At 39.1% G+C, this 19,522-nt stretch overlaps 1 protein-coding gene across 1 annotated transcript in view; it reads left to right on the top strand.

The window, feature by feature from the left end:
- The window catches only part of HMCN1 (hemicentin 1), a 200,588-nt gene that overhangs the window by 33,155 nt on the left and 147,911 nt on the right, over window positions 1–19,522 (top strand). The window contains 4 exon segments of the mRNA XM_040565286.1: window positions 2,867–3,025; window positions 3,598–3,720; window positions 16,467–16,638; window positions 18,384–18,490. Of these exon segments, the coding sequence (XP_040421220.1) occupies window positions 2,867–3,025; window positions 3,598–3,720; window positions 16,467–16,638; window positions 18,384–18,490 (561 nt within the window).

Below are 19,522 nucleotides of genomic sequence, written 5' to 3'. Positions count from 1 at the left end.
AAAAAGTGGTTAGGTCAGGACTGATAGGATATCTTGCAGTAGTTCTCCCAGAAAATGTGAGCATTTCCATAAAGTTCATTATGGGTATTTTTCCTAGAGAGGTGGTGAAAAGATGCAAGAATGAACAACATGCAGGAAGGGGAAATTCTGAGATAGATGCGTTTTGAAAAAGATTGTAAAACAAATCTTAGTGAACAAGGCTAAAATTAAGGTGAAGTTAAATTATTTTAGTTGTATGTATATATAAAACAAGCTAGTCTTCCTAGCACATTTCTATCTGTGAAACTTACCCTCCCAAGATATCAGGACAAACCCAGCTCTTACTTTCCAACAAAATCCATCTGGGTGCAGAACAATTTGAGTGTTTGGATATGACATTGGAAATAGGCTTGGAAATTGTGTTGGCACTTGACAACAGTAAAGATTAGTCTGTGTACATCTCACTGAAGAAAGTACGTCCTGTTCTTTTTATGTTTAAATTGATGAAGAAAGTACCCCTTTGACACTGGGTAAGGTGTTAGTATTTTGCACGTTTTATCTGTAACTAACAGATGAACAGATGTGTGAATCATTCTTATGGGCAGCATGACAATAACTTGTACTTGCGTTCTTAGTGTCACTTCTTTTTTAAGAGGGAACCAGATTTTTTAGTGTATCCTTATACTAAATGCAGTTTTTACAATGGTTTTTACAGTTTTTTACAGTTTTTATCGCTTATTTGCATAAGCAATATAATGAAATCTTGTCTATATAAAGTCTTTTAAAGCATAGGGAGTGCTGCATGATCCCACGGTACAGATGCCTATAAAGTTGTATGAGCAGTTATGAAAAGGTCTTATTTGGGTGTTCCTGAAAATAAAAATGACAAATTACTTACCAAAATCAGTCTTCTTTAAGAGTTTTTGATAACACCTTTCAAATTAGATACTAAAGTTATCTTTGTGTAAGTGGACACAATGCCATTTAAATAAATAGTTATATCAATATTAAATTCAGACCCAAGAAAGGGAATAATACAGATGAGCTGAGCTAACAACCCAAATATCTGTATGCGGGTCCAAACTGAGAGGAAAATAAAACTTTCTGAGCTGTAGTTGTCACCCCTGTTCTTTTTCAGAAAACTTCACAAGGCAATCGTAATCATATTTAATTGGAGTTTGGAAAGAAAGGCAGGAAATGTTGAAAGGAAAACTGTTGGTAATAAAGCTGATATATTTTTGTTTACTAGTTCTGCCTAGCTGCCTTTTGAGTAAACTTCTCTTCCACATTATAAAAATAACACGTTCATGCTTATTGTCAGAACAACCATTTAGCTTGATGGTGTTTCTCCTATCAGCAGATGCTGCCACATAAAACACTTAAAATATTATGTGAAACAGTAACCTAGCAGACCAAAAGTGGGATAGTTTACAGCCACCTTCTCAGTACCTGAGAAATTAGATATTATCTTGATTTTGCCTACAAATTAAAGCTTTAAGTAGGAGAGTCTTTTGCTGAAGATGACATTGGCTTTGCAAGAGGAGGAAAAAAAATCATTTGGGTATATTGCTTTGTCCCATAGGATTGTATAAGCATTGCCTAAATGAAGGTCTCCAAAAACGTTTTAGCACATCGGAATTATCTCTTGACTTTCAGGCACTCTGGAATTTGCCACTTGCTTCTCCCATTAAAGTAGGGCTACATTTAGAAAGGACCGACATACCAAAAAGAAAAATGACCAAGTACCTATTCTTTAACGTAAATGAGAAGTTTGGAGATATTTTTGTTTTTAAATCAGGTCAGAGATACTAACAGATTAAAAATTGTTACTGATGTGAACGTTTTGTTGGGGTCAGCTGAAATTCTTAAAGTCTGGGGGACTGTGGGAGGCAGATTTTTCTTTTTATCCCCCTCTCCCCCCCCATGTGAATGTTTAATCTCAAAGCATAATTTCTGATTGCATCTGAAGAACTAAAAACTGATGCAACAATTGTGTTATCTTTTTTCTTCTTCCTTCCCAGCCTATGAAGTTTTGTGTGTAAAATGTGTGAAGTCATGATGATTATAGAAACACAAGAAATGACTTCTGTATTTAATCTTGAAAGCGCAGAGATCTGTTGCTGTGTGCAGGGTTGGGTTTTATAGTTTGTGTTCAGCTGTTTGGAAAATTCTGTCTTCCATAAGTCAAGTAAACTTTTACGTAAGTGAAAGTGAACTTTTATTTAAACAGTATTTTTCTCTAACTCTTGATTTCTGAAAGGGTCAACTTCTCTTCCCATAAAGTTAAATACAGTCATACTTGGAAGCATTTTGTTTAAATCCATGGTCTGAAAAATCTTCAGCTGTGCAGCTGTCTACGCAGCAGTGCAGGTCACTGGGAATATCACCTGCTGAGCATTGGCACTGCCCACCCCATGGTGTCTAGGTCGAGTTCCTGCTGTCCTGGAATTGGAGTGTCCTCCCGGAGAGCAGCGCTGCTGGGCTGAGGTCACTTCCCATCTGCACCTCTGACTGTGACCTCCCGGGGCTGCTGCGCACTACTGGAGCCATTAACTTGCCAGTCAGTAAGGGAGCGTGTGAGTATAGGAAATGGAGCTGTCGCAGGAGCTGGATGCTCCCAGAAGAGATAAGAGACACCAGCCATTTTCAGTGCTAACCACAATTTCCTCCTTTGACTTTATTTTCCCTAAGGAATTATTGTAGTTGCTGCTTGTCTGTGAGTTTGTGACTGCACTTTGCAGAAACCGTACAGTGCTTCGGAAAAAAAAAAAAAGTGAATAAATTATTAGAAGCTGAGAAAGTGTCTGCCTTGAATGTTCGAAAAGAAAAATAATTTTGTTAGTATGTTCTTTTTCTTAGAATTTCTTTTTCTTCTAATTGTGAACAGGGTGGAGGAGACTGTCCAGAGATGAGCATTGGAGCAATTAAGATCGCTCTAGAAATTTCTCTTCCCGGTTCTTTCATCTATGTATTTACTGATGCACGATCCAAAGATTATAGACTTGCACATGAAGTACTTCAGCTCATTCAACAGAAACAATCACAGGTACAGAGGGGATTTACATTCTGAGCTGGTCTATGTCTTTAGTGCCCTGTTTTTGCCGTACTGAAGGGAAAAATTCCACTATGTGAGACTTAATGAGATCTCTATTTATGGAAGGGATCATAATACTGCTGTTCTTGGAACTTTCTTTTTTTTTTTTTTTTAAATAAAGAGGTATCTGATCTGATTAATAAGAACTTAATTGACAACATTAAAAAGAAATGTTCCTTTTATTAATTTAAATAGTGCAAGTGAAACTTCTGCCAGTATATGGTCAGCATTCCAGTTATGTGGATGTCCTTATATTGTTCTGAAATGAGTGTTCTGTGAAGTCTGAGTGCTGATAGATGAGTGTGACTTATAAAGTTATTCTTGTTTGTTCCTTTCTGCATTGTTCTTTTCACCAGCAATGAATACAGTATGTCTGTCCTTGTATGTAAAGTAATATGAACCCTTGCTGAGTGATACAGTTCTTTTCTTGTCAGGCCTACATACTAGCTGTAAAATGTTTTCCTACAAAAGCTTTCACCATGTACTATGTGACTTGGATTTGATTTCTTTATTTTTTAATACAGGTAGTATTTGTGCTAACTGGAGACTGTGATGACAGGGATCATATTGGTTACAAAGTCTACGAAGAAATTGCCTCGACGAGCTCTGGTCAAGTTTTTCACTTGGACAAAAAGCAAGTTAATGAGGTAAATTTGCCCAAATTCTGCTATATAGAACAAGGCAGGGGTTTATTCTCTAAGTCGTTAAATGACCTGATAGTGTGATTAAGGAGAAATTCTAAATGTTCTCGAATTCGTATATGGACATTCCATCTTTCCATCTGCTATATCAGGATTCAATTCTATGAATTTTATTTATGTTAGGGAAGTCTGAACTGCCATATCTAACCAGAGCTTCTCCAAGTTCCCTCTGCCTGTGTTGGAAAGCTTCCAGGAGGAAAGCCTTTAATATAAGGGACAATTCTGTGCTGTGTGAGTGTCAAACCAGCGGCTTTACTCTTCTGAATGCAAGTGCAATATCAGCTTTAAATGAACACTTTGTTAGCAAGCAAAGGATGACTAATAAGCCAGGATATAAGGTTATGAACAGGTAAGCTAGCAGGCTTCCATTGTTCACAAAGCAACTGTGATACTTTTTAATTGAGGTTTTTTTTTCAACACTTTTGACACTTCTGCTGTCAAATGGTAATTTTGAGTCATGGTGAAATGCTTTGTTGTAATTGTTGACTCACAGCCTTGAATGAATATTTTCTTTGAAAATTCCAGTGATTCTTAGACAGAAATGAAATTTCAATAGTGCATGAGAAAATAATTTGGAGAGAGATGAAATTACACATTAGTTATTTGGGGAGCTGCAGTTGTTTATACATGTTGTAAATGTTTCCTTTTGACTTCTTGGTATAGGCCATAACTGGATGAGGTTTTTAAATAAAACTTTAGTTTCAGTTTGTTCCTTTTCTTTTTATTTCTAAAACTTTGACAGTGACAAATGTTGGACATGCATTGCAGTTTTCTGCTGTTGGTTAGTGAGATTGAAATTCTTACTGGGGACGTAATAAGGTACTGGCAATGATGTGAAAGTGATCAAAAGGAAGAACTTCCCCGAAGGGTTTATCCGCCCAGAATTAGATAGGTTAAAAGTTAGAGGAAAAGAAATCGACAGTTGGGACTGTGCAGTTTCTGATCTGCATTTTGCAATTTTTTGTGTAAGAAGGGTAAAACTTCTGTCTGCGAGACTCCATAAAATCCCTTTATACTGAAAGAGTCACGATACTGCCAATGGGAAATGCTCTTTGTCAGGTCTGCAGATTGAGGATAAAGTATTTTTGTTTTGTTTTGCTTCTGGTTTTGGGAGGTAAGTGAGCAGAAGCGACTTGTATGTAATAGGCAGTACCATATTGTTAAGAGCTGACATGCACTGTACTGTTGGCTGTCTGCTTCTGCTTTCTGAACTTAGCACTTTTCCATTTCTAAGAATACCAGCTTCTGTTTGAACTGTTGGTCTGTCTGTGAATTTTGAGTAAGGTTTCAAGCAGGGAGTTTCAGTAGCCACTTCTACCTCTTTCCTGCTTCATCTCAGCATTTTCTTTGAGCAAAGAATGGGGCTTCTCATCTCTGGGGTAGACAACCCACAGCCTGTACAAGAGCCAGAGGGTGATACCGACAAGTGATGATATCGTTAGGTGCTATTCTTGCAGGTTGTGGTTGTGGTTTTTTTTTGGGTGGGGGTGTGGGGGTGGTGGTGGACGAATGCATTGCATTATATAATTACACCTCCTTTCAGTGATCATAGGCTGCAAATGGTCCCCTTGGTAAAACTCTACAACACTTTTGGAAGTCCTACACCGTAACTGCTGAACAAATTGCATTTAAAAAGAAAAAAACAGACAAACAAACAAAAAAACCACAACACCTTAGTGAGCTTACATACAGCTACTTCTGGGATAGGGGACTGTGAAAATGAGCTTACCAAAAGTCTACAGTCTCAAATAAAATCTTTGCTGCAGATTTCGGTTCTGGATCAGAAATACTACTTTTCGAGGAACATATGCCCTACTGTATGGATGCAAATGAACAGGAGTTGTAGTAGTAATCAGCATTAGCTATTAATGGTATATATTTCAGATTCATCAGACACAGAACTCTCTCTCCTTTTTATCTGAGTAGTCAATGATGTGTGAAGAATGAAGTTTATAAATTTTAAAGCACAGTCACTGTTTTGGGCCTAGAGACGACTAATGCTGAACTGTATATTAGGAAAGAACCAAGACTGTGAATACCCTGCCAAACCAATGTCTTGTTTTCTTCAACATTTTTGATTATCCTACCCCCACCCCCCACCCCCCCCAATAAACAAAGCTATTTTTAGTGTATAAAGTTTCAAACCATTGCTCTCATCCTTGCCCTTTGTGCTTTAAGTTCAGAATGAACAGAATTAAGCAATATTATAACTAGCTACAAGGAAACACAACAAAACAGTACTTGATACTTTTCCAATGCTTGTGTTGTCAAGAAGACTAAGAAAGCTTTTTGCCCTTTTTCCACCTCTGCAAAAAGATTTTTATGATAATGCTACAGTTAACTTGGTCACATTTATTGTCAATTGGCCAAGCTGCGTTGGCTTCAGGCCAGAAAAGTGTGAAATAAGAGAGTTAAGTGGAGCTACTCATGTATTTGCTGAATGAAGCTCTTCAAAACATGACCTTCTTCTCTTACTTTTAGAAGAAATTGGAAAAGTTTCTGTGCATGGAGAAATAAGAATATTATCAATGTCCAAAATACAAGTTGTGGTTTTATTACCTAAACCTTCTTCTAGATTTCTTGTAGGTTTGGGTTATAATGTCTGCCATCATCTGCAGAGGTAACTCTGTCCAAGAAAGAAAACATTACAGGTTTCAAATAGTATGAGTCCAAATAAGTTTTTATCATATTTGGAAAAATCTGATGGGTTATATGGTTCCAGGCCTGTCAGAGAGGAGAAGTATTTCATAATTCTTAAAAGCGAAAGATTTACTATTCAAATTTTGGTTTTGAAGTTCTACTTTTATTAATGATTTGTGAATGTGATTGTACTTACCTACAGATTCATTAAGTAGTCTTCAGTTTGAAGTTTTCCAGCTGGTCCCTAGTCTTCAGAGGTTTATCTCAGTGAGTCAGTTTGAAAGTGAAGTTTCTTCTAGATGAAAGAACAGTAGCTTTCTTGTTTTTGCCTCTGTCTTAGGAAGATGGTTATGCTTGTCTTATCAAAGCATTTAAGTCCTTATCTTGAAATGTGTTTCAGTAGTCTGAGGTTTCCTTGGCTGCAGTAAAGTTCCATGGCTGCAAATTAAGGTCAGAGCCTACAAAATCAGTAATTGCTCCAAATTAAAATGCATTGAGTATCCTCATTAAACGTGGGTTAGACTCTCCCTTGGTTAGAGTTAGACTCTCCTGCTTAAAAATACAGCTTTCCTAATGATTTTTAAAATAAGTAGAAGTGGATGTTTCATATACGGGCTTCAGAACATTGATGGGAGGAGAACTGAAAGTGACTGTGAAGGTGGCTGGAGACATTGTATTGACTTTGGTGTAAAAGAGGGTGTTACTGAGTGACTGGAGAGGGGAATGGGACTAGATTTAAAAATCAAAATAAAAAGGTTGGAATTTGAGTGAGTGAATATAAGCGATGATGTGAGTGAGAGGAGGTAAGAAGGGAGCTGAGGACAGAGATTGGACGAGCAGTAACAGAACACGTTAAAAGAAGTGGTACAAAAGGAGTCATGTTTGTGGGCAGGGCACAGAAGGTGAATGTCTGTAGGTTCACACGGATCTGGTATGGAGCCCAGTATTCTTCACAGCGATGAATTCTTTGCTCTGAACAGAAATCTCAAACCTGCTGGAAAGCATCCTACTTCTCTTGGCTGCTAGTCCTGACTGAGGACAACTACTCTGAGTTACACCTACATGGCCCGGGTCAGCGTTAAAGGTCTGCAGTGGGGATGAACACCAGGTGTATGTTTAGATGTCGCTGCAGAGGAAATCATTTTAAGTTTTGTTTCACTTTGCTAAAAGTGTAAAAGGCCCCTCCAGTGTTTTACAAGAATAACACAAAGGCAGCAAAGTCAAAGCACAAAACTGCGGCATATCGTTAAGGTCGATTGCTTAGCCCTGTTTCTTGTTGCCTTCTTGCTCCCTCCCTCCTTCCCTCCCTAGCAGTCAGCATGCATTATCACAGAAAAAGGGAATGGTTCATGGCTGAGGCAGCTGAATGCTGCCTGGGAGAGTATGCTTCTACTCTGAAGATACGGATTGTACAGTAAATGCCAAGCAAGAGAAGTAGTTACAGCTGTTCTTTCTTTGGTTTATGTGGAACTTGGATTCTCTGGAAGAAATAGACTGTGATCATGTACGTAAGGGCTGTCACAAAGCAACTGCAAAGAGGATGTTTTAAGGATAGTTGAAAGCAGGCAGACTTAATTCCTGTGTTTCCTAATTTTGAAGTGCTCGAGGTTCAGTACTAATACATTTCTTTCAGTAATGTTTTTTGATCTGTATAACGTATAGTTTTATGTACAACCTAGGACATATTTTCATAGTATAATTTTCACATGCAGTGTCTTGGTCATATTTTTCTACATCCATTACTAGAATATTTTCTCTTTGGATGGAAGTAAGAGCCTACATATAGTTAAGCAATGAAACAGTTAACTTCAAATCCTGTTGCTTTGACTGTTTGAGAAATATTCTTGAGACTAAGAATAAACAAATGGGAATAGAGACCATTCTCCATATATTTTCCAGGTTTCAGTATGCATTCCAAGAAATGACCTGACAGCAGGGCAGGTTGCAAGAGCAAATTCTCTGGAGAAGTGTTATAAATTTCTGCATTTGCCCTTCCCCCTCTAATAATATTAATCGAGTCAGATTTTGGCAGAACAACAAAAGTTGCAGTTGTTTTGGGGGCTTTCTGTAAGCGTCCCAAAGGAAAAAAAGCTACTTCAAAACCAGTGTTACAGCAGTATTGCAAACCTTATTGGAATGACAGGGTTGGGAAATGCATCTCTCAGAATCGCCTGTTGAGCTTCAGGGGGAAAAAAGTTAACTTCACAAGCAAGTTATTGCCAGACTAACGACATCTGGGTAATTCTCTTGGCTTCCATTTTCACTTTTGAACTTGAAAAATTCTCAGAAACATGTGCTTAAAAACTGAGGTTAGGTTCTGCTCTGAATTTAAGCTACTCACAGTAGCTTCCAGTTCTGATGTATATTTGTGTTAAAAACAGAGGTGGTTTTGCTCTCTTTTTTTTCTGTAATGTCAGTTGCACAACACAAAATGCATCATCCCAGGGAAAAGTTACTTTAAGGGCAAATTCTGCTGTAAGAGAATTGAAATAGCTTCATGGTCATCAGCCAGCCTGCATACAATTCATAAACTGAAATTTTAGCTAAGGTTTACTGTAGTATCAGAGTACTTCCTAAGCATTGCTCTGTCTTTTCCCATAACAATTCCGAGAGATACAAAGGTATTGCTCTTCTCCCTCTGGTAAAAGAGTACCAAAGGGATTAAGGTGGTGTGGCTAATGTGATAGCTTGGGAGTTACACAAGGTAACTGCACAAACTAAAATTAAAGGAATGAAGACAGAACCCTTGTCAATTTAGTGAATATAAAATATAGAGAAGGAACTAGAGGGTCTAAAGATTATACTTTATATATATTTGTATAAGGTAATACACTTCCATGTGCCTAATGTCAGACTACATTAGCATAATATGTGCTTGAGAGCCCATGTCTGATGTTTACTGTTTGTTGGATTTTCCTGAAACTCTCAAGCCAACACTATTTTACTGTGTATTCACAATAGGTCAAAATGGGCATGGCTGCTCTTCAGAAACACTATTCGTTTTGGTGACGCTACTAATTTTTGTTTCATAGACTTGGAAAGTGGAAGATACAAACTTTTTTGTTTTAAGATTTCACTTATAAGCTATAAAAGTAGGAGGTACTACTTTTAAAATCCTGGCAGTGATTTGTGTATTCATGTCCTCATCTGACTGCCTAGCTGTTAGAGTGAAAGAAGAAAGACCAAACTGCCGTTAATGGTAACCTGGGTAGAGTTCAGTCCCTTAACCACTACCACCCTTGGAAAATCCATGCTGAGTGGTCTGTGGCACCTTCTACTTTGTGTGCCCAGAAAGTTGATGAAGGGATTTAGTTAGTGTCATAATACTAATAGGCAATCAGAACCAGAAGGTAAATGTTATTGTTCTGTCAGATACACAAATGGAAACCTAGTATCCTTGAAATTCATGTAACATATCTGAGATGAAACTATGGTAATACTAGTCTTTTTAATTTTATATCCATTCCAGCAGGGTAAATTATCAAACTATAGCAGAATAATCCTCAGGGTATCGGGAAAACTCTTACATAGTGGAAGACAGTTTTCGTTTAAAACAGAAAGCGAATTGGTAAAGATTTACAGTTTGAGCTAAATCTCTGTTCTGGACTTGGACTGGACCTTGGTAAATGTTCAAGTATTTTTACCTCCTCAGAATTTATTTTTATGCCTGAAACTATCTAGTTATAGTAGAGACTCCAAAATTTAGCATGTACTCATCCATCCAGTTGAAGATTCCCTTAATTTTAACTCAGCTGGCTTAAATTGATCTAAAAATACAAGACTTTTTTTTTTTTTTTTTTTTTTCCTCTCTGAAGCTGTCATTTTGAATCTTTCTGAAAGCAAAGGGATATTAAAAATGTATTTCTGGGGGGGGCTCTGTGTGTTTTACTGTTTTAAAAAAATAAGTTTAAATGCTTTATGATTGCATTTATGTGCTAACTTAAACCTTGCAATGGATTAGTGGGCATGAATAGTTTTTGAATGAACATTCTTAATTGTAAAGTGAGAGTTGAAGAGGGGAGAAGGGTAGAAATGGAGAAGAAGTCACCTTCCATTCTCATGGAAAGAGAACACAACTAATTCTCTGTGTTGAGATTTCCTGAAGGATCTAGTCATATCAATTTTGGTCATCTGCTGTTAGATCAATGCTATTTTTATTGTGTGCTGGTGGCGGTATGTTCAAATTGTTCTGTGTCAGACATGTCATCTCTCTCTCACTTCGTTAGGTTAAGTTTATTACCAAACTTTTCCAGATGTACTGAGAAATGCCATAACCAATCACATTCAGCATACAACTTTGGAAATCAATCAAATCATTGTGATTTACAACTTCTGAAATGTGTTGTCTTGCAAATATGTATAAACTTATTTCTGTTTTTATGCAGACATCTGGGATCATATAGTAGTAGTTCAATCATATGAAATCTGACAAAGCAATGCAGAAACTAACCTGTGGACCTGTATTTTTGCATTACTAATGGACTCATAGACAGATAATTATATGCCCTTCAGATTAGACTTCTGATCTAGTTTGATTATGTATTAATGAACTATTTACTAGATTTTTATCAAGGATGCTCAGCTCCCATTTCTGGTAAGATGTATCATTCCCTTTCCAAAATCAGCATGGCTTAATGCAGCGAGTACTATGCTGGATTGTCTTAACAGGAAAGCCAGAAGCTAAAGAGTTGGTTCCCTTCCACAGACAGAAATAGTTGATAGCTGGTCTTTGCAGAACATGCCCAAGAGGTGCTGTCTGACTGTTGTTTGAAGAAGGGTGGCTCAGAAGAAGCTGAAACAGAACCATTTTAATGCTAGATATGTTTATTTTTACCCAAAGACCAGCAGCTTTCCTTAGAATAACCAGAGTAGCATCACAGTTACAAGTATACTAGCTTTTTCAGCAATGGACGTGCACAGGGCTGGGCTGATGGGTAGGTTCTTTTCTGTGTTATTTTAATCGGTGTTGGTATTTTGTGGCAGAATGTTGTCTGAATTGACTTGATGGTTAACTGAAATTGGTTTTTTGTCAGATAGCAAAAGGGGAGTAGAAGAGGATTGGATTCACTTAACTGTGTTTGCTGAAAACACCTTTTCTAATTTAAAAGTGTTCTTTGTTCTTCTAATACTTTTATAGGCTCCAAGGCCTCATATAATTTACCTTTGGAAAAAAAAGTGAGCTTTTGGAATGATTTCCATGGCTCAGCACTCCTCTCTGCCAAAAAGGATATCTGGGGCTCATAAAAGTATTTGTTTTGATTAGATTTTTGTTTTGAAATAAATGGTTGCATGCTGCTGATAAATTTCCCACTGGAGAGCCTTCCCACTTGCCCCCCATAATTTTACAAGCTGTAACATAGCACTGTAGTGGCTTGAAGCGAGCTGTGCTGTATAAAAGTGAGATCTTTTCTAAGGGGAATTAATATGATGTAGTAGTCTAAGAGAAATAATGGGAGGGGAAAAAACCCACAGGCTCTTTGTTTTAAATCTGGATGGATATGGCTTTCCTTAAATTCTTTTGTTGAAGCTATTTGCTATGGAGTTTTGGTGACTGCAGCTTAAGATGTCCCCCTCTTTGGGTTGTTTTAAATCCAGATCCTTCAACTATCTGTTTTGCAGCATGACCGCAGCAATAGCTAAGTCAAAGATCAGCAAAGTGCTTTGGGATCACTGGGATCATGTATGTTCTCCATTAGTAATTTTATCATTGTGATCCCAACAAACTTAAATCACTTATTCGGTGCAGAAGTGGTTTAGAGCAATCTTGGCCAGGTATCTTGTGTTGGTTTATAATGCGGAGAGATGGTTTGTCAAGCTTTAGTAGTGTTTCCAGATTGATCTAGGTAGAATTGTGTTCTTTCCATTTGCTTTCTAATACAGGTGGCTATGTCTGTAAAAGGAAAAAAAAAACACAGTTTCAATTAATACAACTAAAAATTAATCATGATTAATTAGTAATATAAAAAAGTTGGTTGTGTTTTTTGGGAGATGTGGTGGTGGGGGGGCAAGGGGAGGAAGGGAAGGGAGAATTGCTGACAAAAGGCAATTCAGGGTTCATCCCAGCAAGTAAAATTGTCGCAAAGCAGCCTGTTGGGAAAGTCTGATAGTTATTGCTATGCTGCACTGGGGAGAAATCAAATTCTAGTTTATTTTTATTGTGAAATAATGATTTTATTAGAAAACTGAACAAGTTGCAGAGAATCGTCTCTCACAAGGCTAGTGAATGGGAGTGAGCTAAGCTGCTGACGGCTTGGACCTTCCGATTCTTTACAAATGTGAGAACTAAGCGCAGGACCTGGTCCAGGAGCACTCAATGGGTGGGTTGCCATTTTGGCATTGTGGGTTGAGTTTTGAAAGAATTTTGTGTATAAATAACAGTGTGACTTACCTATTGGTAAAACTTCTACAAGGATGCAGAAGTTTACCTTGTGACCTGATTTATTTTGCTTAATATGAAACACATTTAAGCTAGACTGGAAAATTCCTTTCTTCTGAAAATTCATGTAGGTTAATTAAATTTTACAATTTGTTTAAAAACTTTCCTGCAAAGGTAAGATCTTGGAATTAACTAGAAACCTTTCCACATACCTACCACAAACAAGTGGCACAGTCATCTCAGTGTAGCATGAGTGGAGCAGATTGAAATCACTTTGGGAAGCATTTTTGGAGCCAAACGTATAATTTTTAAAAGTAAAATGTAAAATTAGCTGGATCTTTTTGAAGCCTTGTTGTTTCTGTTTCAGCATTCAACAGCTCATCTAAAGTAAACAGTTGCTGAATAGCTGGTATCACTAGCTGTTACAGAAATGGTCTTTCTCTCTTGGGTACTATTACTTCAGAGGCTTTGAGTAGCATAGTTGATTTTACTCTGATTTTTGCATGTTCTTTTTAAAGTACACTTAAGTTCCTTGCTAACGCAGACCCTTGTGTGGCGTATACACAGCGCTGTTGTTACATGGCCAATGCTGTTTTGCTTCACATTGCACTGGGAGCATTCAGCATGTCACAGGTGAGGCATCCCTGGTAGTACAGGGATAACAATTTATGAAAACACACCTCCACCACTTCACATGTTTTTTGGATGATGACCTTTATTTAAAATTCTTTTACATATGTGCAAAGATGCAAAGGTTCCTGGGCATTTTTAGTATAAAATGTATGAACAAATACACTGCTGAGAGCCCTCCATTGCTGGTAGGTGACACATCCAGGTTAGCTTATTGTTCGGTTCAAAATCTTGTGCAGTCACCGTGGTGCTGCAGGGCTGTTTCTCACTTTCTTTTCCTCACCACCATGCAGCGTTCTCCCTTCCAAAGCAGGCCTTCACAGAGGCGCTGCCGTCTTGGCTGGTGGGCCTGCTGTGGAACCAGCTTTCCTCACAGAGGGGTTAGGTGATGATGTACATCTGTTTTGAATTTTTATTTGATAATTGTTGATTAAAAACAGTACAGTTAAGGATTAAAATTCTGTAAAGCACAAATTCAATTTTAGTCACAGAACTTTATTTTCCACAGCATTGTTCTCCATTCTGTCCTGCATTCTGTGTCTAACAGTACTCTGTATTAGGTGCTTTAGATTTAAAAACAAGCAAAAAAAACCAAAAAACAACGAAGTCCATAAATGGCGATTAGTCAACACACCTGAATAAGGGAACTTTCCTTCTTGCTTCAGGTATTTAGTGGTGTATGACCAGAAATACGCATGCATTTGTATTGCTAATTTCTATTTGAAAATATAATGCTACAGTGTAAGTGTGGATGCTCTATAGAGATCTTTCTTTACTCCTTTCAACACCATGCTGATCTTGGTTGTAGATTGTGTGGTATTTGGGGATTGAGTGCACCCTCAGTAAGTTTGCAGACGACACCAAGTTAGGTGCGTGTGTCGATCTGCTCGAGGGTAGGAAGGCTCTGCAGGAGGATCTGGATAGGCTGGACCGATGGCTTGAGGCCAACTGTATGAAGTTCAACAAGGCCAAGTGCCGGGTCCTGCACCTGGGGCACAACAACCCCGAGCAGCGCTACAGGCTGGGAGATGAGAGGTTGGAAAGCTGCCTGGCAGAGAAGGACCTGGGAGTATTGGTTGATAGGCAGCTGAATATGAGCCAGCAGTGTGCTCAGGTGGCCAAGAAGGCCAACAGCATCCTGGCTTGCATAAGAAACAGTGTGGCCAGCAGGGCTACGGAAGTGATTGTCCCCCTGTACTCGGCTCTGGTGAGGCTGCACCTCGAGTGTTGCGTTCAGTTTTGGGCCCCTCGCTACAAGAAGGACATGGAGGTGCTTGAGTGAGTCCAGAGAAGTGCAACGAAGCTGGTGTGGGGTCTGGAGAACAAGTCTTGCGAGGAGCGGCTGAGGGAGCTGGGATTGTTCAGCCTGGAGAAGAGGAGGCTCAGGGGCGGCCTTATCGCACTCTACAGGTACCTTAAAGGAGGCTGTAGCGAGTTGGGGGTTGGTCTATTCTCCCACGTGCCCGGTGACAGGACGAGGGGGAATGGGCTCAAGTTGCGCCAGGGGAGGTTTAGGTTGGATATTAGGAAGAACTTCTTTACGGAAAGGGTTGTTAGGCATTGGAATGGGCTGCCCAGGGAAGCGGTTGAGTTACCATCCCTGGAGGTCTTTAAAAGACGTTTAGATTTAGAGCTTAGTGATATGGTTTAGTGGAGGACTTGTTAGTGTTAGGTCAGAGGTTGGACTAGGTGATCTTGGAGGTCTCTTCCAACCTAGATGATTCTGTGATTCTATTAATATTTTTGAAAATATATTTTCCTTAATGTGTCAAGTAAGCCTATTCACTTCAGAACGGATAATGCCACAGATAAGACAATATAGTTCTGTTCCTTGTTATTTTTCCAGGTGATCTGTTTTGTCATATTGTGTGTGTGTATTCTTGATGTGAACAGTTGAAGTAGAAACAGAAGCGTGCCTTCACTTGGTGTTGGTTCTTTTTCCGATGTATTCCAAGTGCAGAGGTGATATAATGTCAGTTCTTTTTGTATTCCTGTGCTATCGCGTCCTGCTGATATGAGTGCAAATCCTGTTTACACTGTCTGTAGAATATCTTCATTGAAATTAATGTATTGTCACTGTATTAGGCAAGTCCTTTACCAGCCTGTTTGCTCAGTGTGATGTGGTAGCTGTGTGATGTCCAATGATTTAAAAAACAAAACAACAAACAACCTAGGTGAAAGTTGGGGTCTTGTATTACAACAAATTAACATGGAATCTCTGCAAGACAGTAGGGACAGTACTTCAACAGAAAACAATAACAAATATTATTGACAGTACAAATATTATTAATTATATTGACAAATTAATTGTTAATAATAATATTGACAAATATTATTGACAGTACTGGACGAGAAGCTGGACATGAGCCGGCAGCGCGCGCTTGCTGCTCGAAAGGCTAACTATGTCCTGGGCTGCATTAAAAAAGGAGTGGCCAGCAGGGAGAGGGAGGTGATTGTCCCCCTCTACTCTGCGCTTATGAGACCCCACCTGGAATACTGTGTGCAGGCCTGGGGCCCCCAGCACAAGAAGGATGTGGAGCTCTTGGAACAGGTCCCGAGGAGGGCCACCAAGATGATCAAAGGCTGGAGCACCTCTCCTATGAAGAAAGGTTGAGGGAACTGGGCTTGTTTAGCTTGGAGAAGAGAAGGCTCTGGGGAGACCTAATTGCAGCCTTCCAGTACTTGAAGGGAGTGTATGAACAGGAGGGTGAATGCCTGTTTACATGTGTTGGTGGTGATAGGACAAGGGGGATTGGTTTTAAACTAAGACAAGGGAGATTTAGGTTAGATACTAGGAGAAAGTTTTTCTCTCAGAGGGTGGTGAGGCAGTGGAACAGGTTGCCCAGAGAGGTTGTGGATGCCCCATCCCTGGAAGCATTCAAGGCCAGGCTGGATGCGGCTCTGGGCAGCCTGCTCTATTGGTTGGTAACCCTGCCCAGAGCAGGGGGGTTGAAACTAGATGATCTTTAAGGTACCTTTTCATCCCAGGCCATTCTATGATTCTATGATACTTCAACAGAATAATGACGGTTACTTTCTTTCGTAGGTGTTGAAATGGGTCGAAGAAGCGGTTCAAGCCTCCAAAGTGCATCTCTTGTCTACAGACCATTTGACCATGGCTGTAAATACTTGGCAGATCCCTTTTGATCCAAGTCTAAAAGAGGTTACTGTGTCCTTGAGTGGTCCTTCACCAGCAATTGAGATTCGTGATCCATTAGGTGAAGTAGTTTGTGATTTTTTTTATGATACCATTAAAGTGAATGAAAAAGACAAATAATCTCTACTGTCTTCAAACAGGGAAGACCATACTTATGTGATCCATGAATGTGTTTCCAATTCTGAAAAGCAGTACCAAGATTTCAGGATTTTTTTTATTTTTTATTTTTTGTTTCAAATACAGGATCTCTGGATATATGCACTTGGAACCTGGAAATCCTCCCTATTCTGACCACTTCTCACCTCCTTCTGCTTTCTTGGTATTTGTCCTTGCATTCCAAATTTCTGGATACTTTTCTTTTGCTTTTCATATCCTATATTTGTATACTCATTGAACCATTGTTAATGGATCGCACATGATGGTTGTTTTTATGTGGTGAGTGCTAAACCAAGCTCCACATTCATTGAACTGAGAGAGCATTCAGAATCAAATCCTCTCTCATGCACCCATCTGTAGCTGAACAGTGTGTGGTGGGGAAGGAGAATCACATATTTGGATGCTAATTTGTAGTTGAAAGTATTTTCAACAAATCTACTGTTTATTGTTATTGTTTGTTGTTATGTTGATGCCTTAGGAACCTGGAGCCAGCCCTCCAGAAATAAATTCAAATCATACTTTGTATTCCTTGAATGATTTTTGGCTGAGGATATAGCATAAGTTATAGTATCTTGAAAATATTGTATGCACAGGGTTATTTCCCAGCAATACAATCTGGGTGTCCTCCACTGAGGCATTCTTCTTTCTTTACAGGAAAGAGATTTACTCAGTGTCCCTTCAAACCACAATAACACACAATCCTGGGTACAACTCTCAGGCTCAGCTGAAGCTTTGACCCCATCTGTCTGCTTTCCTTTCTTGTAGGTTAGCTAGCTCCATGCATCTAAATCTATGTAGTTTAACTGAAGTTAGTGGAGGCTTGTCTGGTAAGCTCTTAAAAATTGACACTGGAACATCCCATCCGTAACTTAAGCTTTCCATTCAGTGCTCTGAAACATCCAGACCTGTTTTGATTGATGATGGTACTCCTCAGTCAGCCTTGGGGGAGAAAAATTCCTCTACAGGGAACCTGTTCCTACATAGAACCATGCATATATTTGTATAGAAAGGTGTACACATGAAGTGTGGTATGGTCCATTATGAAAACTTAACTTCTGTCAAGGTCTATGATGTCTAACAGGCTAAATCTTCTGTGAGGATCTTACAAGCGTTCCTGCTGTTGTTAGCCACAGGCTAATTCTTGTCTGCCAAGAGAACCTTGCTTATCAATATTTTTACGTGTGGATTTTATCCATTGTGGGGTTTATCCAGCTTGGAACAGGTCTGCAGGATGGAACAGTGGGAGGGCTGGCAGCTGCCATGTGGGTTAGGCTAAGTGTCTTCTAGGATCCCCTTTGAGGGAGTTTGCTTCTGTGCTGCCTTCTTTCACTGAGAGCTGAGTATTGTCTGTGAAGAGAACTTGCTTTACTTACAGCTGTAAGGAAACCCAGCAACTGTAATGCTGAAGGTTATATTAAGGCTCCCACATGAATGAAAAGAGTGAAAATTAAGGAGCATTTCTAGTGTTCTATTCCCTGCAAGAACTTACAGGGGATTTTGAGTGTTGCAAATGTCATTGACTCAACTGAGTAGTGAGTAAGTCAAATATCAACTGTACATCAGACACGAAGAAAAATATTACATTTACTGTTTTTTAGGCAGTACTGTATTTACTCTCTATTTGTTTCTTTTTGCTTGTTTGTTTTTTAGGTAAGCAGATCAGTAAAGGATCAGGACTGAATGAACTGCTAAATATCCACAACTCTGCAAAGGTAGTAAATGTCAAAGACCCAGAGCCTGGAACATGGACAATTAAGGTATAGTTATTGTAGAAATTGTGTATGAATTTTCCCAGAGTTTACAAGAGGGTCGTGTAATGATTTACTATATTTTCTTGTCATAGATACCCACAGATGAGTTTGTGTTATACTAAATGTCCTTTTTCAACTATATGTGATACATTTTGAAGGCAGTAGTGTAAAATTCTTAATGAGACGTTAACATATTAAAAGTTACTGGTTTAGGTCAAATTCTTTGGATGGAAAAAAGATGAAGTGAACACTGAATTTTCTGATGTCTAGTGAGCAGAGACTGTAGAGATCAGGGGCATTGAGAGGCTTTGCTGTGCACAGAAAGTCTGGAGGGCTGGAAGGGGGAGATGATATGTACTTTGTAGGCCAAAGATTTTTGCTAGCGGGTTCACAAAGTCAGCAAATCTGCATTTAATTCAAACTCATTCTCAGTAAATTATTTGAGTCCTACATTATTGTAAATCAGTTTGTTCATGTGAGTGGTATCCTGGCACATTCAGTTACAGAATGAATCCAAAAAGATGTGGAAATGTTAAGAAGGTAAGATCAACATGACTAGCAGTAATACTCAAATGTTGAGTTATATAGAGAACTCATTGAATGTTTGTATGCTGCCAGGACTGGAAATGCTGAAAAAAATGGTACGGAGACACCCTGGTGATCTGCAAAAAAAATGGTTTGGGTCCTGCTGGATTTTGTAACATCAGGCATACTGAGTACTGGGCAAACTTCTGCAGTCGGAGCCTTAGGTCTCACAGCTCAGCTCTATAGCTTGTTGTAGTCTTTCGGGAGAAACATGCAATTTAATAAACATTCCATGCCCTGCAGAGAAGCAGAGTGCAGAGAGCTCTGTGGTCTCTCCCTGGCCCTGGCTGGCCATTGCGGCTCTGAGGCCTCTTTGGGAGCTGAGCCAAGTCACAGAATCACAGAATCATCTAGGTTGGAAGAGACCTCCAACTTGCGTGTGTCTGCACGGTGCTGCCCAAATTTCTGGGTTCTAGAAGCTGCTGAGAGAAGAGCATGCCACATTTAAAGGCT

This window comes from Cygnus olor, chromosome 8 (assembly GCF_009769625.2).
Source record: "Cygnus olor isolate bCygOlo1 chromosome 8, bCygOlo1.pri.v2, whole genome shotgun sequence".
NCBI lineage: Eukaryota > Metazoa > Chordata > Aves > Anseriformes > Anatidae > Cygnus > Cygnus olor.
Note: the sequence above shows the minus strand (reverse complement) of the source record. Positions and strands in the feature narration are given on the sequence as shown.